We start from the raw sequence: 23988 nt of genomic DNA, 5'->3' as shown, positions 1-23988 counted from the left end.
TTAGAGGAAGCATCAGCGCATAATTAATGAGAATGATGAAGCATGCACGAACACAATGGCAGTGCTATTGCAGAGCAAGGAATAAATTGGAGAGAGACTTAAGAGGTAGAAACTATAGGACACAATATATATTTGGATGCAGGGAATGAATGAGAGGGCAGAGACTGAAATGACTCCTAGTTCCCTTCCTTGGGTGGCTGGATGAAAGTAGAGAAAGGCACTATAGGAAGAGGAACCTATTTAAAGAGAACAGTCTACCCAGAAACATATGTGAGGGATTTTAGACATCCAAATAAAATGAGAACAGGAGAAAACTTAGAGAGCAAGCTTAGAAAGAAGCCCATGAAATTTATTGAACAGCCAGAGTAGTAGGAGGCGTACTGGAATGTAAAGCCAGAAGGATGCATTTCACAAAAGAACATTGCTAAATGCTGCCAAGACTCAAAATGAGGACAGAAAAGTGTACATTGAATTTGGCAGTGTGAGCTATTCATAGTAATTTCTGTGTGATGTTGGAGTAGAAGCCAGACCGTAGGGGATAAGAAGTGAATGGAACAAATAAGTAGACTACTATTTATTATACATTATATAAGGTTACTTATAAAATGTGTGACTGTGATGTGAAGGAGAGAAGCATTGGTTAGAGCAGAGGATATGGGCTCAAAGGAAGGAGGGTCTTGTATTTTTATGAGAAAATTTTGAGCATTCAGAAGAAATCTGCTAGAGAAGAGATTGAAGATAATGAATAAAAAGAGAGGGAATGATTTATAGAACAGTAGCCAAAGATTTAGGACCAAAGGAATTCTAGGGTAAAAGGCAGAGGCATTAAATAGGAGGAAACTCTGCCACTGACACTAGAATGCTTGCAAGGCTGGGGTGGGGGTGTGGGGGCAGGGAAACACTAGATAGTTTGAATTTAATATATGAGCTTAAATATTAGTATTACAAGTGATTAGGTTTAATTTGGGAAATTGTATCCAATTTTCAGAAATTCTACATTGGCATTAAAGCAGCACCAAATTTGTTTTTTAAGTTAAAAGCAGGCTATAACATTCATAGAAATGTGCTATGGCCAGGCACAGTGGCTCATGCCTTTAATTCCAGCATTCTGGGAGCCCGAGGAAAGAGGATCACTTGAGCCCAGGATTTCAAGACCAGCCTGAGCAGTATAGACCTGGTCTCTACAAAAAATTTTTTTAAAAATCAGCCAAGCATGGTGGCGCTTGCCTGTGGGAGGATCACTTGTACCCTGGAAGCAGAGGTTGCAGTGAGCTGAGATTACACCACTGCACTCTATCCAGCCTGGGCAACAGAGCAAGAGACAACAGAGCAAGAACCTGTCTCAAAAAAAAAAAAAAAAAAAAAAAAAAAATAGGCTAAGTGCTCTACATTAGGGAGCCATTTATCAAAATAACAATGTAATGGAGGCATATAGAATAGAGATGTACATATAGATACATAGAATCTATAGAATACATGTAGATATCCCTAAAGACTTATCAAAGTTTGTATGCATGGAGGAGAAAGTCAAAATTTATTTTGCTTAATAAGGAGGGAACAAGGTCAGCTCTGGAATGTAGTTTGAGTAAAGAAAATTTTTAAAATCCCTTGCATGAGGCCGGGCGCGGTGGCTCAAGCCTGTAATCCCAGTACTTTGGGAGGCCGAGGCGGGTGGATCACGAAGTCAGGAGATCGAGACCATCCTGGCTAACATGGTGAAACCCCGTCTCTACTAAAAATACAAAAAACTAGCCGGGCGTGGTGGCGGGCGCCTGTAGTCCCAGCTACTCGGAGGCTGAGGCAGGAGAATGGCGTAAACCCGGGAGGCGGAGCTTGCAGTGAGCCGAGATCGCGCCACTGCACTCCAGCCTGGGTGACACAGCGAGACTCCGTCTCAAAAAAAAAAAAAAAAAAAAAATCCCTTGCATGTTCTTACTCTTTTCTAGAGAAAAGTAAAAGCAACTTTAAGTACCTTAGGAATCTTATTTTTAAACGTGTTTATTTATTTGAATTGTTTTATTTTGATGTTTACATAAGTGAAAGGAATAATGAGAATTTCTTTTTTATTTATAATTTTGGTTGTTATACTTTTAATAACTTCATAAAATAGAATGTTTACCAGATAAGAATTTTTTGTTCCTTAGCCTCTTTAATATTACTGTTTTTAATTGTTATTAAGTTTGCTTATAGTATCTTGAACAAAAATAGTCACGGGATTGTAATTCATCTGTGACTAAATAATTCTCATTAAAGTCTAGCATTTTGAGAAAGCAAATGTGCTTTGGATACATCTTCCCTGAAATTATGAGCTATGTCTTCCAACAGTTTGCTCTGATCACAGCTAAAAGCTGCCTTGCACAGAGAATATTAGTGCCTATCATGTCTATTCAGACTCCTGTTCTCACAGTGCCCTTGGATTGAACAAGTAGAGATCTTACAGAGATGACTAGCCTGGATATGAAAGACTGGGGAGGAAAATGGGGTTAGAGGCTAGAATTTCATGGGAGGATTGGGTTGTAGAAGATAAATATGAATTGAAGCTCATTTATCAACATTTGCAAAATACTCTTTAAGTTATTTATGGATTATACTGAGTGAGAGAGTTCACATTTTCTCCCTTAAGGCCTAAACTATCTATATTAGGATTTTGGGGTTTTTTTTTGTTTTGCTTTGTTTTGTTTTTGAGATGGAGTCTTACTGTGTTGCCCAGGCTGGAGTGTAGTGGCACAACCTCAGCTCACTGCAACCTCCGCCTCCGGGTTCAAGCAATTCTCCTGCCTCAGCCTCCTGAGTAGCTGGGACTACAGGTGCGTGCCATCACCACACCCAGCTAATTTTTTGTATTTTTAGTGGAGACGGGGTTTCACCGTGTTAGCCAGGACGGTCTCGATCTCCTGACCTCGTGATTCGCCCACCTCGGCCTCCCAAAGTGCTGGGATTAGGTGTGAGCCACGTGCCTGGCCTATATTAGGTATCTTTAAGTATATAACTTGTAGACATATATAGAGAATCATTTCTATAAATTAAATGCTTAGAAATCCTAATCAATCTTTCATAAAACTATATTTACATAAAACATCGGTCTTAAAAAAAAATCTGTGCCGTAAAGGCAGAACTCATTTAAATTATTTCAGGAGCAAAATACTCTTCAATTATTTTTTCCAAGACAAAAAAATAATAATTTGAACTTGGGCCAATATATGTTGGCTCAAATGTTAATCTCTGTTATCTTTTTTATGTATCAGCTTGGGCAAGGCTCGTAACTTTCATGGGCCTCATTTCCTAATTTGTAAAATAAGCTTTAGATTAGATGATCTATAAGGTTCTTTCTGTTTATAAAGTCTGTGAGGCTACTAATTCTACACAGATATTATTACAAGTGTACTTATTTATAATTACAGTAGGCAGAGTATTGATTTTTGCTTTTATTACATTTTTCAGCTCATGCTTCTAAAGTTTCACATTTACATTAGCTAAAAACCCTGTCACCAAATGTTTATTTCTATGTAAGTAAGTAGCTTCCCATTCTTTCTTTTCTATAGTTAAATGAAAAAAAGTTAATAGGCTATGTATTCCACTGGGTTGTCTGACAAATTGAGTTCATCTTTTTGTCCAGGTAATTTTTAAAGAATAATTATTTGAAGACCTCTTGATAATAAAGAACTGTTATTTGTTAATGTATAATCCACTTTGTATGGATTCAGAATTGGGAAACTTTCTAATCCCTGCATAGAATCTATTTATCTTTAAATGTCTAATACTTAACATATGAATTATTAAATACCAGAGATTTTCCTTCCAGTTTCCAATTTCCCTGTGTAGCTTTTTTCCAGCAATGATTTGTTCATTTGGGCCTCAGCTCTGTTCATTTAATTTTATCAGTTGCCGTAGATGATGTCCTAAAACAACCATTTGTATTAATGTAAAACCTAGATTGCAGTCTGGCCTCTCAGATCACCAGGTAAAATCATGGACATCTATCTATCTCACTAGCATTCCTCGGTTCTTAATTTTTATTTAAGTAGTTTTTATTTGAAGCTTAGTCTATACTGCTTTTTTGTGTGTTATTATCTGTGTTTCCAAACTTTTTAAGTGATTGAACTGGATGTTTTACCTATTTTTATCACTAGTAAACTAATCCAATGTAGTAGAGTATTATAATGCTGGTATGGAATTAGGGAAGAAAAAGAGGAAAAAGGAAAACTTCTGGACTAGAGATTATCAGGAAGTAGGATAAGGAGATGGCCAATTTGATTTTTGCTCTAACCATGTCCATATAGAAGTTACTCTTGATGAGATTCTTTCCCACTTACTCTTTCCACATATATGCTAGTTTTTTTTTTGAGATGGCAGAGGTAGGAGTGTGGTGAGGTTTGGGACAAGGAAGGAACATAAGACGGATTAGTGGTTTTTCAAAATGTACATTGGGACTTCTAAGAAGAATTCCTATCTACAGGGAAGTCTTGATCAGTTCTGGTGCTAAAAGGATTTATGTTGTAGTGTAATTATTTGGCAAGTAATTCACCACTCCTAGGTAATTAGAGTTGATACTGTGTTTTTAGTATTAGTGTTTCCAGCTGCCTACTTAAAAGTCAATTTTTCAGTATATTACAGTTTTAATTTTTTTAACTTTTCTTCTATCTTGATTTGGATAAGAACTATGTATGTTTGTATAAGGATAGTATAGTACTGTATAAATTGTATCATTCCATCTTTAGGTGTCTTTGTAAGAAGAATGCTACTTTTTAAATCTGTTTTTGTTACCTGTGTTAGTAGGGCTCTTTAGCAAAAGTTCCGAGTAAAGTTATTTTGAAATGTTTGTTTCCTTATGTATAGATTCGATGTTACAGAGTCCCAGATCATAATTATAATATGCCAGCTTCTCACAGGAACCCTGGGGCCTTGGTTCTGGAACTTCACGGTAACTGCTAGAATATTCATGCTATCTGATGTACAATGGTGTGAACTCAATAAAGACAGCACCTTTGTCATGCACAGAATAATTAAAACATGAAAAATCAAAAGTCTTCCTGTTGGTATGTCACAAACAGGTTGTTAGAAAACATAATTTTAATATATAATATTAGGGCAATAAAAATCCACCCTATTAAATAAAATTTTTTAAAAGTAGTATTTCTGGTGATTTGATGCTAAAGCCAATTCTCCCATTTGCCTATTGTGCCTAAAATTTTTATTCTATGTACTGTTTTTTAAAACAAATACCTTTCCACCAGTAAATAGAATTTTTTTTATATTTCTATTTTGAAAACAGAATAAAGCAAGCAGAGTTTTTCTTAGGTAAGGAAGTTGAGATGATCTTATATTAATGTAGGAAAGATTCTGCTTGTTCTGTTAACTTCTTTAGCATATACTTTAAGCAGTCTAATACTAGTTCTTCTGCTTGTGTTTGCAGCAGTCTTGGTGTTGTATAATATTTATGCTGGAAGCTATTCTGATTTCTGTTTGTTTTGCTTAATGTTTTTCACTCTTAGTTGTGCTTTTGAAACTAAATATCCTTAGCTTTTCATGTTACTATAGTCATTCTTTGAATACTTTCCTTTTTTGTTTTTTTTTTCTTTTCAGTAAATACATATGTCTCTAGTGTACTGCTAAAAGTAATATATCTTTTTCCTCTTTTTTTTTTTTTTAATCAAGATAGAGTCTCATTCTGTCACCCAGGCAGGAGTGCAGTGGCACAGTCATAGCTCACTGCAGCCTTGAAACTCCTGGACTGAAGTGCTCCTCCCACCTCACCTTTCTGCACCATCACACCTGGCTAATTTTTAAATTTTTTTTTGTAGAGACAGGTCTTGCTGTGTTGCCTAGTATGGTCTTGAACTTCTGGCCTCAAGCATTCCTCCCACCTCAGCCTTCCAAAGCACTGGAACTATAGTCATGAGCTACAGCATTCACCCTTCTTTCTCTTCTTATAACTGCAATTTTGACCTTATGACTTTTAAAAACATTGTTAGGAAATGTATTCCTAGTGAGATAGTCCAGAATCATTCACACTTTAGCATAAGAAAAAATAGGGCTTAGATTCAATTTATTTGGCAGTTCAGAGAATGTCAGAGAACTGTTCATATGAAAACCTGACAGATAATTATATCAATGCAAGGGTTCATTAGGTTTCCTACATTAGGTCTCCTGTCCTGAAAAAAAAAGAATTGTAAAAATTTTAATATTGCTTCAATAATACAGAAATAGTGAATTCCTTGTTGGCCGAGTTCTTTCTTTCTTACTTTCTTTCTTTTTTTTGAGGGGGGCGGATTTCTCACTCTGTCGCCCAGGCTGGAGTGCAGTGGCGCTCTCTCAGCTCACTGCAAGCTCCACCTCCCGGGTTCACGCCATTCTCCTGCGTCAGCCTCCTGAGTAGCTGGGACTACAGGTGCCCGCCACCACGTCTGGCCAATTTTTTGTATTTTTAGTAGAGACGGAGTTTCACTGTGTTACCCAGGATGGTCTCGATCTAACCTCATGATCCGCCTGCCTGGCTGAGTTCTTTCTGAAAAGTGTATTTCAGTGTTGTAAATCCAGTTATTCAGTGGCAGTAATGATGGCTTTGAGGACAAATTCATGGTGAGGGATATTCTGCATCTTTTTTCAAAATAACCTTGGAATGTGGAGAATACAGTTGTGCCTCCGTATCTGTGGGAAATTGGTTCTAAGATCTCCTGCAAATACCAGAATCCAGGGATGCCCAAGTTCCTGATATAAGATGATGTAGTATTTGCATAGAACCTATACACATCCTCCTGTATACTTTAAGTCATTCTACGTTACTTATACCTCACACAATGTAAATGCCAAGTAAATAGTTGTTATACTGTAAAGTTTAGGGAATAATGACAAGGAAAAAAGTCTGCACGTGTTCAGTACAGATACAGCTTTTAATATTTTTGATCTGTGGTTGGTGTAATTCATTGATGCAGAACCCACAGATAGAGAGGGCCGACTGTACTAAGAAGTATATCATTAGTCTCCCTTTACCCTTACACTGTCTTCTGGTACTTTCTCCAAAGACCTGTAGCTTTATGCTCATTGCAGTTGTCTAGATTTATAGGTTTATAATTTTTGATAGCCCTTTTTTTATTATTGTTGATTATACTTAGCAAAGGTCTTTTCCACCAATGTTCTTAATGAAATTAACAGTCAAAATATTGACTGTATCTACTTTCACCTTGTCTCTAGGATAACAAAGCACCCTATATTTATAGAGCCCTTTCTGTTAAAATGTTTCTAGAAACTAATGCATTTTAACATCATAAAAAAAGTTTTCAAAATATTTTGTTTTCTCCGTATATACTGTTTTTTACCAGTTGCTAACTTGCAGAGATTTTCTTTTGCTTTTAATACTTACTGCTTAAACTGATTTGATAATTAAAATGAGATTGTCAAATATACTCTTTTTTTATGAAGTTTGGAAAAAACCTTCAGAAAGAATTGTCCTTAATAATTTGTTTCTAAATGAATTTGATTTATTAGCATGTAAACTATATATAAGCTATTTCCTGTTGTATTCTAGCATTTTTGGTAAAATTGTATTAGAATACGAAGAGTTTTAGCACTGCATGGGAACAACGTTCCGGTTTCTCTTCAAGGTTATTTTCACTGTAACCTTGGAAAAGTCACTTGACCTTTCTAAATTTTCTCATCTACAAAATGGTGATATTTCCTACCTCCTAGGGTGGTTGTCAAGATTAAAAGGGTTAAGAATGTAATGTGCTTACTGTAGTGCTAAGCATATAATAAGTCTTCATTATTGTTACATTAGGACCTTTAGCTGACTCCTAATGGTTGGCAAATTTTTTATTGTGCCAGTTAGAGAGGAGGAATAAGCTCATGATCCCTTTATTTAACTCAGAGATTGTGAGAGGATTCTCCTTTCAGGTCTTATTGTTTTCAAAGGCGATAAAGATAGGCTGCCCCTTAAATTTGAGACCTATACTCTATTTCTTTTTATGTTAGAGGACTTGTTCTATTCTAGCCTTTGGCTATATTTTTCTGTTCTTACTCAGAGTTATTCAATGGGCTTTTTCTTTTTAGTCTTCTCAGAAAGTCTGAAGATCCATGTAGTCATTCATGTGGTAGGTAATGTGTTTTTAATAATTAAGCTTATTTCAAAAATAGACTTGTCTTGCTGTCTGTTTTCCAAATTTATAACACTTGAATTAAAAATACTCCAAGTTACCACTCAGCTGTATGGTTAATATTATTTAACATTAAGATTACCATGTCCAGTTTGTCCCTTATCAAGGATAGAAAGTAAAATATTCAAAATCAGTATATTTAATTTCTAGGTAATCTATTTCAGTCCACCAACAGTTCACCCCACCCGTGGTATTTCTGGTAGAATCTATAATGAATGTCATGCTCTGGTTATCCATAAGTTACCTAGAGCTTCAGATCCATTTACAGATAATTATAAATCTGGAGTTAATAGCTATCTAATCCTTGAGTAAGAATCTAGACTTCTTCAAATAGATGATTTTTTTAAACAAAATGCTTCTCTTTAACAATAGCTCACAGGTCAAATTGTACAAATTGGGGATTCTTTGACATTGTGAATTTATCCCTAATGCATATTCTATGTTAACCAAACTAATACAAACAATTGTGTTGCCAAACTACAACACAATTATATTTACTATGTATAGTTTAACAAAAATACTTATGTTTACAAAATAACTGCAGGTGTATCTTTGAAATGCATATGTCACATGTAGAAGAACAATGGATTGTCTGTTTCTGATTTTAGAGGGGAAAGACATTAAAAATTTGTGGGAAAGATGATTAATGTGCTTAGCTTTCATAGAATGCCATTTAAATCCCTTCACATCCCTCAATTAAAACTGAATTCTGGAATTCAAACCAGATGCATTTGTCAGGTAACACTGATAAACAAATGGAAACTTTCAAAATAGAAATTTTTCTCATAGTTAGCTAACTTACTTTGGAGTTGTTCTACCCCCCTTTTAAAAGCTATTTTGCACTTCTGATGTAGTAACTACCTTGATCAGAGAGTTTTCTAAGCTTTTTGTAGTGATGAAGACCTCCTGAGATCATCACTCCAACTAAAGAGATGCTCTGTTCCCTTGTTGAGAAGTTTATTCATATTCATTTAGTACACTTTATTCTCTGTTAATCAGTAGACCATTAGAGTGTTGTAAGGAATGATTGGCCTAAAGTTTATTATGGGCGTTGAAGGTTATTTTGACCTCAGACTGTCACATTTATAGCTTCCCCATCAGATGAATGGTTTGCTTCTTTTTATTTATTTTTGTGACAGCCATCAAAACAGTGTTTGTTTCTGGCTTGTCATAGTAATTTAAGTGTGTCCTGATGAGAATATTCATTATGGGTTATCCCCAGTAATTGGGAGAATTCTTTGTTGTCTTTTGACAACCTATATTAAAATAAAGTAGAAATAGGAAATTATTATTTATTTATTTATTTTTAAGACAGAGTTTTGCTCTTGTTGCCCAGGCTGGAGTGCAATGGCACAATCTCAGCTCACCACAACATCCGCCTGCCTGGTTTAAGCAATTCTTCCGCCTTAGCCTCCTGAGTAGTTAGAATTACAGGCATGTGCCACCACACCTGGCTAATTTTGTATTTTTAGTAGAGACAGGGTTTCTTCATGTTAGTCAGGCTGGTTTCAAACTCCCTACCTCAGGTGATCTGCCTGCCTTGGCCTCCCAAAGTGCTGGGATTACAGGTGTGAGCCACCACACGAAGCCAGGAAATTATTTTAAAGCAGCACTAGTCAAGATGTTCATGTACCTTCATAGATATAGAAAATTGTGGTTAGTATCATTTAATTTTCTCCCTCTACAACTTTAGGCTGTAGAAATCTAATGCGACACATAAGTAATTTGTTTTCCCATATAAAACGTTTTGTTAAAAAAATCACTGGTGTTTGGATGCTCTTTGACCACATATCCCATGTGTCTTGAAGGGTTTTTTGGTTTTGTTTTTCATTGTTTTTTTCTTGGTGTGGTACTAGTGGTCAGTTTCTTTGTTTTGGTTTTGAGGAACAGTCCCAACACTTGAGAATATTACCACTGATGATTCTCCACTGATAATAGGCAGTTCTCATGATTCAGAGAATAATAATAATAATAATAATAATAATAAAAAGGAAGTGATTACAGACATGCCAAATTCCTGCCCTTATATAATATTCTGTCCTCTAAATAACTGTGTATTTCCTGTATGGCCAAAAAGATTAAAATGAGCCTCTTTCTAGTATGTGTTACAGTAAATTGAGCCCATACTGAGACTTCTTAGCGGAAAGGTGGAAGAATGAATTGTCATATAACTAGCTGTCTTCTAAACAGAATCATAAACTCTTGTTTATCATTTCTACCACCTGTCCCTCTTAGCTTGCTTTAGTTCCCATCCCTGGGAATGACTTTGCACTGCATGCACCCTTTTTCATTGACAGTCAAGATTAGAACCACACTTCCAGGAGTTATGATAGGCAGTTCTCATGATTCAGAGCAGAAGATTCTCATCCTGGAGTTCAGAATAGTCTTCTAAATCAGATAAACAAATAAGAAAAAATATTCTTAACTAACTACCAACTGGTAAGTAAGTTTTCCTGGCCCTCTCTCCATAATAGTAAGACATTATTCATCTAAATAAAATGTTAGTATTAGAATGGTTAAGAAAATTCTGTCTTTGAAAGTTTCAAATGACTATTCTATAAAACTTGCCCTGAGAATCCCAATTTGAGACTTTGTAAAGATCTTTTATGTTTCCTATTCTCTTTTATATTAATCCATGGTACAAAGGTTAATTGCATGAGGTTCCCTCCATTTTTATTTTGTAATTCTATACTTCTGGCCCTTCCCCTTCCAAAAGGCTACTTCATATATCCAGCAAAATGTTCTAAGATGTCTACCCTCCTCCACCCAAGACAGAATCGATCATCTTTGACACCTACCTGCTTAGTCTCCTGAATCTGCTACTGAGTGTAATTCCCCTTATTGGCAACACCAGTCACCAGGTCAGCTCTACAGATTCTTTTTAGCCTAATTCAGTCCATTTTTTTTTCAATGTGTATATCAAGATAACTACATCACTGTATGTTTGCAGCTAAATAAGCTTCTGTTTAAAAAACATTCCTGGGCAAACAAAGACCCATTTTTTTTAGTTGCAAGACGTTAGTTTCAACCCAGTTATTTATCACAGCATGACAGCTTATGTATCTTAAACTCACATTACAGATTACCTGCTTTATATATTTTTAGAAATGGAGGCTCTGTTCTGTTCTGGGAATTGAATCCCTTTGCTGTTGTTATCTACTCTCAGACTAATTACTTATAATAGATAAATTATTCACTTTGTTGAAAAACTAGCATTATAAGAAGGTATACAGTGAAAAGTCTCCTCATTCTTATCTCCCAGCTCCCCAGTTTCTATACCATACTCCCCAACAGGTAGCCACTATTCTTAGTTTGTAATGTATCTTTCAAGAAATTTGTTATGCAATTACTGGCAAAGATAAAAGTAGAATACTATCTCTTTTTTACACAAAAAATAGCCTATACACATTCTGCAACTTATTTTCACTTACTATATCTTTGCTACTTTTTATATCAGTATATAGAGAGCTGCCCTACTCCTTAAAAGCTGCAAAATATTCTATGTTATGGAAGTACCATAATTTTTATAACTACTGCCTTTGAGGGAATTTTTTTAAATTATGCTATTGTAAATTTATAATTCCATAGTGAATAACCTTGTATAAACATCATTTTGTGCAAGCATATCTGTAGGGTAAGTTCTCAAAATTAGAAGGCATTTGAATCCAGTAATCTAAGAATGATAATCTCAAAATTGTAGAAAGTGCTAGTTTACAGGAGGAAAGGAAAAACAGCGTATGTTTTGCTTCTCAGTCTTTTTGCCCATATTCTTTTTTTCACACTTTCAGGCTTCTAATTTCTGCTGCCCTGTTGTGCATGAGGTTTGTCTCTTCTTGACTGTAAAATTATTTTCAGCAACCCCAAAGCTAATTCTTGGCTGCTTTCAGTATCTTCTTTGCAGAAGTCTTAGAGTAGTTAACCTAGTAAGAATAAGAATTTGAGAACTGGAGGAGATTTTTGTTTTCACACCTATACAATGGCAGACATTAAATGAATATATCTAAAGAACAGTAAGTGTTACAAAGTCTCAGTGAGTTAAAGCGCACCATTTATTTCATCTGATACTACAAAGCACTTATTTCAAGATTTCATATTTTATAGCAGTGCAATGTAATCCTCTGCTTGATACTCAAAATTTAATACCTCCTCAATTTTTTTTTGTTTTTTTTTGTTTTGGTGGGAAAGGTTAACCTATGGTTTCAGCCCAACTTCAATGAGTCAGAAATTTCCTTTGCAAAGGAGGGGTTTTTATTGCTCTTTGAAATTCATCAAATTAAATTAAAAGGCTTCGGATTTTATATGATTTTTGCTCAAAACAAATTTTTGATGCCTCCTTTTCCCCTTTCCTCAATATTTGAGATTTTTTTTTCTATTGTGCATGATAGAGGAATGCTGCTAAGCTTGCACGTAATTAACTTGAAATTGTTGTGAGTAATTCTGCTCTTTTGGCTTTTTGTACCTAATCAGAATTGATGTGACTGAAGTGCAAATCTTCATAATAATCATGCATTTGCTGGCAGTGATTGGAGGACCACCTTTTTGGCAGTCTATGGTAACTTTTTTCACATTGTGTGTCCCATTTAATGCATGTTGTCTTTTGCTTGTGTTTTGTAATATGGGATAATCCAGTTAAAGGGTAATGTGTGAAATTCTTTTATTTTTTCTGAAAATGAAAAGTCATAGCGAACAGTAGAACACAACTTCCTCTTTAGAGGATGGTGAATTTTACTACTTGGAGTTATGTGGAATGTTAGGACTATTCCAGGGCTGTTATTTTTGAAGGCCATTGAGAATCTGAATTAGTATTGTCATCCCATTTTACAGATGAGGAAACAGCAGACACTATTAACAAGTTAACCAGTGACAAGATTAAATTAGACCTTTTATTCTCTTTCTTAACTACATGAGTCTACCAGTTTCTCTGTCATATACTTAAAGCTGAATAACAAATTTGAGATTGTAAGTTAACTCTAGCTCCAAAACAGGATAAATGCCTGTTGAATGAAATCAGTGTCATGGGATTGTTTGAATGAGCTTGGACCTTGATTTCCAGGTCTACCTGAAATATAGTCACTCCTACAAACAGATTCTGTTCCACAAACCTCTGAGGTAGGGAGTAAAATATGGGGGCCAAGAACACAAGCTCTGGAACCAAACTCTGTGCATTTGACCCAGGCTGCACGGCCTACTGTGTGAACTTAACCTGTTGTGTAACTGTCTCTGGCCTAGTTTCCTCTGTAAAATGAGGTCAGTAGTACCTATCTCATAAAGTTATTTTATGCATTAAAAGAGTTAATATATTGTTTAAAGCACTTAGAATAGTGCCTATCAAATTAATAAGCACTCAATAAAAGTTGTTGCTGCTCTTACAGTTTTAATGTATTCTTTCAGATTTGGGTTGTCATAGTTGGTACTCCCCTGGTCATCAGTTAGCTGCCGATTTCTACCATCACCCCTTCAGAATACAGTATTTATCATTCATTTGGTGAAAGCTTAACAAAGAAAAGATTTACTAGACCTAAATTAATGTAATTCTTAAAAATCAGATTAATTTTAAAGTATAAGGGAAATTTACTGAGCAACATTTTTCCCTTACCTAACTCACTTTATGATGGAAAATGAGGTACTTGAGGAAGTGTAATTGATACACTACCCGAAGTATTTATTGCCAGAACTGAATTGTTAAGTGTCTTTTGTTGGGAAGATGAGTCTGTGAAGGGGTAGGAGATGAAGGAATAAAAATAATCCACAGTCAACTGGAAAAATTGTGAAACTATTCAGTTATGTACATAATATCATTCATTTATATATCTTAGATTTCACTATAGAGACCCTATTGGCTTTTGAGACTAATGCATAGGAAATACGAATTTTATTACTTTTGCTCTTCAGTAGACTAGTTCTTTTTTTTTTTAATAACAATTTTGCCTTATAGGAAGGAAATAATAGTTTTTGTTTTCCTGAAACCAGATCATAAAGCCGAAAGCTTACCCCCACTCCTAAAGTTTTGACTATGTTATTATTTTTATAAGCCTTGTATACCAAAATTTTCCCCACAAAATTATTTGTAACATCTTGTACATAAAGTTTCAGCGTACCAATATCCAAAAAGTGGGATTTCTGGCTTGATTATTGGAAAACAAATCAGTGTTTGGTTTATACAGGTTAAGTATCCCTTGTCTATAATTCTTGGGACCAGCATTTCAGATTTCAGATGTTTTCAAATTTTACAGTCTTTGCACATACATAATGAGATATCTTGGTATCTTGAGATACCAAGTCCAAACATGAAATTTATTTTCATATACATCTTATACACATTGCCCGAAAGTAATTTTTTACAATATTTTTAATAATTTTGTGGATAAAACGAAGTGTGTGTACCGAACCATCAGAAAGCAAAATTGTTACTATCTTAGCCACCCATGTGGATAATCTGTGGTTTGGCATCAGTGTTACTCCTGACTCTGAATTTACATACTACTGTTAAGCAATCATTTTCTAACACTTATTTACACATAGATATATTTAGCAAAACATAAGATGTGTAAGTGAAAAGATAATGTGTTCAGGGTAGTGAAGCAGCACACTAGCATCACTAGAATACCTGTATGTTATCACTATTAACCAAAAATTATCTGCAGGCCTTTTTGACATTTTCAACAATATCTTTATACCACACAGCAGATAATAAGCAAAAAACAAAAACAAAATTAAAAAACAGTAATGCACTTAGTTCTTGGCCCCATGTCGGGCACTGGGGAGAGCCTGCTGTTGGAATGTCCAGCCTGCACAATGTCATTTTATTACCCTTTGTGGAGGTACTTATGTGACAGGATATGGGCCTTTACACAAAGATATATTGCAGCTATGAAGGGGACTGGGAGGGTCGTTTTTCCCTTGGAGATGCTGAATAAACTTTAGTGCACCTACATTTTGACCTCAACCTGTCACATAAGGTCAAGTGTGGAATTTTCCATTTGTGGCATCATGTTGGTACTCAAGGAGTTTTGGGATTTGTAGCATTTTAGATTTTGGATTTTCAGATTAGGGATGCTCAACCTGTGTGCCTAATCATTTTTCGTAAATATGGAAATGCATAAAACATTGTAAATGAAGTTGTCTGTGCACGTTATATACATATCCTTATTTCTTAGGTGATGCCTGGTAGTAAATTGCTTCAGTATACTTTTTATCTTTTTGCGTTAGGAAAAATCTACACATGTACATAGTAGATATAATTTTTTCTTTTATAAAGATCAAATATTTTGTCGTCTTGTAATTAATATAACTATCCTTTTTAAATTACATATTTTATCTGAGGAACTCTCAGATTCACATCTGAAATGGAGTTCCCAGACCCAGTAAACTAGCAGTCTAACTAGCAGGATTCGTGAGATGAGGTTAGATTCGTTCGTGAGGTTAGACTAGCAGTCTAACTAGCAGGATTCGTGAGGTGAGGTTGCAACAGGAAAACAGATTCTCCCCGTGCCCCTTCATCCTATTGTTAGCACTTTGGTCCTACTGTTAGCATCATTAAACTAAAAGGGTACAACCTGACTTCTCTGGTGATATATTTGGAGACTTAGTGAAATATTCTGTTTTTTTCTTTTCTTTTTTTTTTTTTGAGATGGAGTCTCGCTCTGTCGCCCAGGCTGGAGTGCAGTGGCCGGATCTCAGCTCACTGCAAGCTCCGCCTCCCGGGTTTACGCCATTCTCCTGCCTCAGCCTCCCGAGTAGCTGGGGTTACAGGCGCCCGCCATCTCGCCAGGCTAGCTTTTGTATTTTGTATAGTAGAGATGGGGTTTCACCGGGTTAGCCAGGATGGTCTCGATCTCCTGACCTCGTGATCCACCCATCTCGGCCTCCCAAAGTGCTGGGATTACAGGTTCTTTTTTTAAACAACTCCCAATATAGATTCCCATAATTGACCTCAGATCACTATATTATTTTTTTCTTTTTACTTAGCATTATGGGTTCGTTACTGAATATGCTGTTTTGAATTGCATTATGCTAATACAGAAACAATTACTACATATTGAGCTCTCACTTATTTGCGTGCCAAATGGAGAAGAGATACTCACTTAGGGTTCAGATGTGAAATTTACATCTCTTGTGAGATTGAGGCCATAAAATGGAAATTGCCTTCCAAATCCTCATTAAATTAGAAGGCTTTTACTGACACTTAGAAAGCAAGTTTATGGTCAGAACAAATAAAAACAGTGCAGATGTCTTCATAAGGCTGATTCCAGAAGATCAGCTGTTTTGTAAAGGTAAGTGATTTGCATCTATTACATATGGATTACCCATTCTTTGCCAATTTTTTTCCCCAAAGAGATGAGTTTTTACCATAGGTTATAGTTATTGTTGTTATTGTTGTTGTTTTCCCTTTTTTTTCCCCCAAAGGAAATTGTCTTCATCCATAAAAGTCAGTGCTTGTTTTATACATTGCAAGAAACAAAAAGCATATTTTTTTGTTTTTTGCTTCCCCAAAAGACATTCCTTTTAGAATGCCTTGGAACTATCTTCTATCCTATCACTCTTTAAAAAAACAGAAAAGAATATATTCTTACTTTGGAAAAGACTTACATATAATCAACTCATGGTTACTTTTACTGATGCTTGAGTCTTGTAAAGGTAGTAATTGATCAAATTGTATTAAGCCACAAGGGACTTTCTGGCATTCAGTTAAGGCAACTAGGTGAGTGTTACTATTGCAGGTGAAGTTTCAGGATTCATTTGGTCAGACTGAAGACTTTCTATGTAGTATAAATTGATATCTCATTCTTGAACTACAAGACGTTAAAATGCCTTTACACTTAAATAATTCTGATAGGGTGATTTTCCTTTGTGGACACTGTAATTATGTTAACATTTGCTGTATTTTGATGGAATTCATTTACATTAAAATGATTTACAAACAGGCATTCCCACATTCTTTGAGGAAAGTGTCTAATCTCAAAATGATACTTTTTATTTCTGCTCTGGTGTACAAAGCCTATAAGGACATTTTATCATGCTTATAAGAAAACTAGTCTTACAAAAAACTAGCCGGGCATGGTGGCGGGCGCCTGTAGTCTCAGCTACTTGGGAGGCTGAGGCGGGAGAATGGCGTGAACCCGGGAGGCGGAGCTTGCAGTGAGCCGAGATCACGCCACTGCACTCCAGCCTGGGAGACACAGTGAGACTCCGTCTCAAAAAAAAAAAAAAAAAAAGAAAAAAAAAAGAAAACTAGTCAAAGTTTACTAACTGATAGTAGTCTGCATTAATACAAACTATTGAACCAGAAAACATGACCTTTGTAATCTGGTAAAGATACTGATAATTTAAGATTTTCTTTTTCTATTTGTAACCTTTTTAAAAGTGAATTACATTACATTGTTATTATTTGGATGCATACCTTCATGGTATGAGTCTGAAGAGTTTTCACCTGGCTATAGGACAGACACCATGACCCAAAGGAATTCTTACTCTTCCCGACTCCTAAAGACTTGAAACTGCAAGCAGTCCTGACATAAAGATGTCTTTGGTATCGCTCTTTGGCTATTTCTAAAGAGTGGATGCACTTCGGCCACCTTTGATGAGTTCCAAGATGATGACAGAAAGAAAAAGGTTGGGAAATACAGAATGTGCCTGTCCTTTTTGACCTGAGGGAAAGACAGAATGTGCCACCCTCCTTGATCTTAAGTGTGGGGTGAGAATGGCAACACTTTGTGTTTTTTATAAGTAGTGCCAGTTTTTAAAGGATCACCTGCTGAGACTTGGGATTCCTTTGACTCACTTTTTCTTCACTTTGCCTCATATTTTCTTGGTAGCTCATTTCATCGCTAATGTAGGGGCTAGATGTTTCTTCATACTCTCCCAAAACAGGACTTCTACATAGAAAGTAAGAGAAAGGGAGATTTTAGTCTTCATTTAACAAATATGTATTGAGCCACCTACAATAACCAGGGCTCTAGAGAGTGTACAAAATCAATTCAAACAAAATGCATCACTCAGGAGCTTATGTTTTGGTGTATATAGCTAACATATATGACAAAAGTGATGAGAACCTTAAGAATCTATGATGCTTTGCTCCTAGTTTGCTTCCTTTGTAATCCAAGCCATGTACTAATTTTCCTGGCTTTTCTAATGTTTGTGTTTATTCTTTCAAAAGGCAACGATTTTTACGATCCCAAGGCAATTTCACCAAATTATAAATACAGTTATGACTCTCATTCAGTTCATTTATGACACAGACGACTATTATACAGAGATGGTACTCATTTAGTACCCTGCCCCTAATACAGGGCTGCCCCTGTGATAGAATAATGCTTTGCTTCTTTTGGAATCTGAGAGAAGTATAGTATTTTCCCCTTTGCCAGAGAGATCCTTTGTCTCTGTGGAGTCAAAAGTGGGAGGGGTGGGAAGAGAGTCTGGGAACCAGGAAACTAGCCACAGTATTGAGTTTCAGCCAGGTGCATCAGATTGAGAACGCAATGTCCCTAGTTTATTGAACAAGAGCAGAAAAATCTCTTGGAGTTCAAAGCAACCATGGTGTTGATTTTCTCCTTTATTGAAAACAAGTTTTGAACTTAGACTGCAGAGATTGGAGATTTAGGGGGAGAAGATAACCATTTAGGATAGTTTAGGACTTGACTTTTAGGTTGACCTAGTTAATTTCAGAAAATTTAACACTGCTTCAGTACAACTTAAACTTGAACATTTGATTTCAGTTTTTTCAGAGCTGCATTTTTGCAAGAGGTAACGGAGTTATCTAAACAAAGTGAGTTCTTGAGAGTTTTGAAGAAATGAAGTATCCAAACATTAAGATTTATGTCTTCCAATCTTAACTGAGGTTTCCCATATAGTAGGAAGTGCCACATTTGCTATTTGATTTTAAAAGTGTAGATAGATGACAGCCGTACAAAGTGTAAACAGCCCTAATTAAAATGCTTTCATTGTGACCAGGCATGGTGGCTCACACCTGTAATCCCAGCACTTTGGGAGGCTGAGGCTGGGAGATCACTTGAGTTCAAGAGTTCGAGACCAGCCCAGCCAACATGGTGAAACCCCGTCTCTACTAAAAATACAAAAATCAGCCAGGCCTGGTTGTGGCCACCTGTAATCCCAGCTACTCGGGAGGCTGAGGCAAGAGAATCACTTGAACCCAGGAAGCAGAGGTTGCAGTAAACCAAGATCACACCACTGCACTCCAGCCTGGGTGACAGAGCAAGACTCTGTCTCAATTTTTTTAAAAAAATTTTTTTCATTGTAAGAACTCATGGCTTATTAAACCATTGGGGGCTTTTGGAATCTCGTTTCTATAATCATTTGTTTCTATTACTAGACTACATCATTTATTTTATTGTTACTTTCTTTTCAATCCATACTGGACAAAATTTGAGACCAAAAAAGCTAAAGGGAGGGGTGCAAAAAAGAAGAGACTCTTAAATGATTTTTAAAATTCAGTACAAGTGTATTTCATTTTAAATGATGGATATTGTGTTTTCAAGATTAAATGCATGATATCAATCCACTCTGTCCCCCATACTTCAGGTAAATACATTTTCAGTATATTTTATGAATATATTATTCACTTTTCTGAAAAGTACATTTAAACTTTAAAATTCTGGATGCATAGTAGTAGAATCTGTTTGAATGTACTTGACCTGTTTTTTCTCCTGCATGTGAATGCCTTCTTAGTTGCCTTCTGCTTTTACTGCCTGTATCCTAACAATTTGGAGTTGGGAACTCTTCTGAATAGAAATTTTGTCTTCCATTCTCTGTACTCTGCAGATTTTTATATCTAGTTGCAACATTTCTGTTATGCTTCATACTTCCTCACAACAATTATGAATGTTCTACAGATTTAGAGGTAGAATTCAAAAACATATACAAAGAAAAAGGCGAGGTGCACTCCTTTTATTAAAAGGCCAGAACACATCCTGGTTCACTGTTGCAAGATCTCTGGGATGCATTAGGTGAATCTATCTTAATTTGTGACACAAGTTAATAAAGTTGAATGTGTGTTTTTTTTTTTAAGGTTGATATCAGAAGTGAAACTAATTTCTAAATAGTCTCAACACTTGAGACTTGCTATATTGCTTATAACGAAGAGGAAAAGGAAACTTTCATTACTTTACATATTTATGTAATTGGAGGGAATGGAAAGTTTTTGGGAATATGAATCAAATATTAGACTGTTTTCTTATTTTAGTTTGTATATGTTTTAATTGTTTTCTCTCTCTACCCATTAAAGATTCCAGTGCTGAATATTCAAATGAAAATTTTTCCTGCACTTTGTACTGTAGCAGGGACCATATTTTCCTGTACAAATTACTTCCGTGTAATCTTCACAGGTGGTGTTGGCAAAAATGGATCAACAATAGCAGTAAGTATGCCTTAAGATTTTCAACACTTGTTTACACTAGGACTTGGTTTTGTCGTCATTTTGTTTTTTATTTCAAATGTATAAAATCATTTGTTAATTTATAATTTATACATAGCCTTTAAAGAAACTAATATTCAAAACTTCAATTTTATATATACTTACCCACATTTATATGCTTTATATAGTCATAGTTTTATGCATACACACACACACACACACACACTTATTCACATGTTTTTTAAAGTATGAGCTGCTTTGTAAAAATAAGCCTGGTCTCTGAAGTGAAATCTTCAGTTTGTACCTAATCAATTTATGCTGCTACTTTTCATTAGCTCTTCTAGTTTGTGATTTATAGAAATTGCTGCCTATCAGGTACCATGAGGTTCCTGAAAGTTTGAGTTGAACTGTTCTGGAGCAGATCCATGCAGTATCTGATGAGTACTGAATACTATTAACTCTTCTCTTCACTCTGTACAGGGAACAAGTGTCCTTTCTCCTTTTCTCCATATTGGATCAGTGATTACATTAGCTGCAATGATCTACAAGAAATCCACAGTTCAGCTTTTTGAAAAGCATCCCTGTCTTTATATACTGACATTTGGTTTTGTGTCTGCTAAAATCACTAATAAGCTTGTGGTAAGCACCTGAGTTTTTATTTGTTTTGTTTTTCACTTTTATCTTATTTTGGTTTTATGGCCATAGTTTTCATTCTGTGCTTCCTAAATGGTCCTAGAGTTTGCCCTCCTCTAATCAGAATCTCTTGATATCAACATGTGAACTATTTTTACCCTTTGTGAAGCTACAATTTGAAGTTACTGGAAGTTCTTGGAAAACATACAACTTTTCACCCTTTTATCCACTGTTTAATTTGGTTGTTCAGTTTATCTACATTCTTCAGTCTCAATCTGGACACTCAAATTAAGGCTCCTTGTGAAAAGCATCTTTTGGCAGGTTTCTCAGACACATTTCTTATTGTTGGGTTTTTAGTTTTGGGAATTCAACAGCTATTCCTAAATAATTACTGGAAGTTGATATCTGAGCACAATATGATTTACTCTGTAGTCCACAATTGTCCTCCTATGAAAATGCCTACGTTATTCTGTTTTATTCATAGGTTGCACACATGACGAAAAGTGAAATGCATTTGCATGACACAGCATTCATAGGTCCAGCACTTTTGTTTCTGGACCAGTATTTTAACAGCTTTATTGATGAATATATTGTACTTTGGATTGCCCTGGTAGGTATTGTACTAAGTCTTATTTCATGGTTTGAGGATTTGAAGGTTGCTTGTTTTCTTATTTTGATGAGCCAGTCATGAGAGATAGTTCATATAATTGTAATGACTTGGAATGTCAGAAATCCACATAAATGGGGCTGTGTGAGAGTTCTATGACTTTATATTTGAGCCTTTTAGTTTTTGCATTAATCTTACTAGTCCTGCCTACATCAGGCAGGGCTCACAAATTGCAAATTGCTGACTGAGTAAAAAAGCATGAATCGGCATACTACACCCTGTGGGCCCATAACCTGTTTTGGTAAATACAGTTTTATTGGAACACAGCTATGGCCATTCATTTATATATTGTCTTTGGCTGGTTTCATGCTACAATGGCAGAGTTAAGCAACTGTTTCAAAGACAATAAGGCCCATAAAGCTTAAAATATTTGCCATTTGTCTCTCTAACAAAGAGTTTGTATGTGAAGTAAAGATTGCAAGGAAACTGAATTATTGTTTAGAATAGAAGGTCAATCTGCAGAGAAAACAGAGTCCACTCCTCTTTACTTTCAGGAAGCTTAGGGAGAGCCTAAACGGGTGCTGAGAATGTCTCTTTTCTTTCCAGGTTTTCTCTTTCTTTGATTTGATCCGCTACTGTGTCAGTGTTTGCAATCAGATTGCGTCTCACCTGCACATACATGTCTTCAGAATCAAGGTTTCTACAGCTCATTCTAATCATCATTAATGATGTAATTGGTATTATATAGGAACACCATGTTTTCTGCAGGAAGGAATCTGAACATACTAAGGAGAATGGGGGTGGATAAGAACAAATATAATTTATAATAATCAATGTTGTATAACTTTTATTCTTTATTATTGGTAACACTCCCTAACTATCCTGTGTGAGAATGGGAATTTCAAGTCCCATCTTGTAAATTGTATATGTTATCATGCAGGGTTTGGGCCAAGAAAGCATGCAGAAAAAAAATGCCATGTGATTGTAATTATCCTGGATTCAGAATAACATTGTGATGGGGAGCCAGATCCACAGTGGTGGGGAGTTCTAATGTTGACTATTTGCAGGCCAAAAGATGATTGCTTTATAATTTTAACAAATCATCGTCTTTTAGTAACATCCTTGTTTAGTGTCTTCTCAAGCTTTCTTTACTAAGGAGTTCAGCTTGTGACACAGATACATCCCACTAGCTTGTGAGGTGGAACTAGTAATAAAGACCTTGAATTTGGATTGAAAGGTTTCCTATTTTTACATTGTTGAGGAAGTTCTTTTTTTTTTTTTTTTTAATTGCTCAAGAAATGATTCTCTCACAGGCTTGGGAAATCCTGTTAGCATGCAGAATAATGTGGTAACTTTGTCAATTTCCCATTTTATTTTTTTAAATAAATATATGATCTGAAAGCCAACTTTTTCTCAGTTTTATTCAGTGAAAAGATAAACTAAGTTTTAATATTATTTTTTTAAATTTAAGCAAAATTTATTTCTGTTCTTTAATAAATAAGAAAATTTGGTCCACTGCATTGTTCTAATGTGTCTTGTGACATTTCTGTTTTGTAGAAACTTTAACTTTAAAAAGGAGAACTATGTTCATCTTTCCTGTCAATGGTTTTTTTGTGTTGTAGTCATCACCTATGTAATTATCAGTCACTTAGAAATCTCAGACCCTTCCCCTAAATTTTCAGCAAGTGCCTGGGCCTCTCTAAGGGGTTACTTTGTACTCTCCTTTTCTGGCACTCTCCTCTTTGGTATCTGTACTATAGTTTGAAATGGGAACCAGATATGTTTCCATTTTATACAGATAATTCAGTTGCTTGAAGAAGAGGAACACAGGAGAAAAGATTTAAACTATTGGCTAAAATGAATGTCTTATTATTGATTTTCATCTATATCCTGTCCCATAATCAGGAATAAACAGTAGCTACACTGTCTTGTATGGCAGCCAGAGCGCTCCTTGCTTGCACTTTTAATGATTCCATCCATCCCGTGTAGATTGGATTAGCAAGGAGAAGTAAACCTTTAATTTCTTTGCCAGACTATATTGGGAAATGAAAATCCATCATTACCTTTCCTTGCTAGCAATTGTTCCAATATCTGGGATAAAGAAGTACATACAGGAAAATGTTAGGGCAGATCAAGTATTGAAAGCTAGGACAGAGCAGGACAAAGGAGGAAGGATAATTCTACTTGTTTGGCAAAGTTACATCAGTTGTCTTACTGACACATCGGGT

General features: G+C 35.6%; 1 protein-coding gene across 7 annotated transcripts in view; it reads left to right on the top strand.

Annotated features, from left to right (window-relative positions):
* The window catches only part of LOC105479221 (choline/ethanolamine phosphotransferase 1), a 46557-nt gene extending 23391 nt beyond the window's left edge, over window positions 1-23166 (top strand). For 5 of the 7 annotated variants that reach the window (XM_011737134.3, XM_011737135.3, XM_011737132.3 and 2 more), the window contains exons 5-9: window positions 12618-12702; window positions 20392-20523; window positions 21001-21159; window positions 21638-21763; window positions 22367-23166. In XM_011737134.3, coding sequence (XP_011735436.1) covers window positions 12618-12702; window positions 20392-20523; window positions 21001-21159; window positions 21638-21763; window positions 22367-22486 — 622 coding nt within the window. In that variant the 3' untranslated portion in view covers window positions 22487-23166. Of the gene's footprint in view, window positions 1-4836; window positions 4922-12617; window positions 12703-20391; window positions 20524-21000; window positions 21160-21637; window positions 21764-22366 lie in introns of all 7 variants that reach the window. The other 2 variants (XM_071095901.1, XM_011737137.3) reach the window with 1 other exon arrangement.
* The last annotated feature ends 822 nt before the right edge of the window (window positions 23167-23988 follow it).

The sequence above is a fragment of the Macaca nemestrina genome, chromosome 1, assembly GCF_043159975.1.
Source record: "Macaca nemestrina isolate mMacNem1 chromosome 1, mMacNem.hap1, whole genome shotgun sequence".
Classification (NCBI taxonomy): domain Eukaryota; kingdom Metazoa; phylum Chordata; class Mammalia; order Primates; family Cercopithecidae; genus Macaca; species Macaca nemestrina.
Note: the sequence above shows the minus strand (reverse complement) of the source record. Positions and strands in the feature narration are given on the sequence as shown.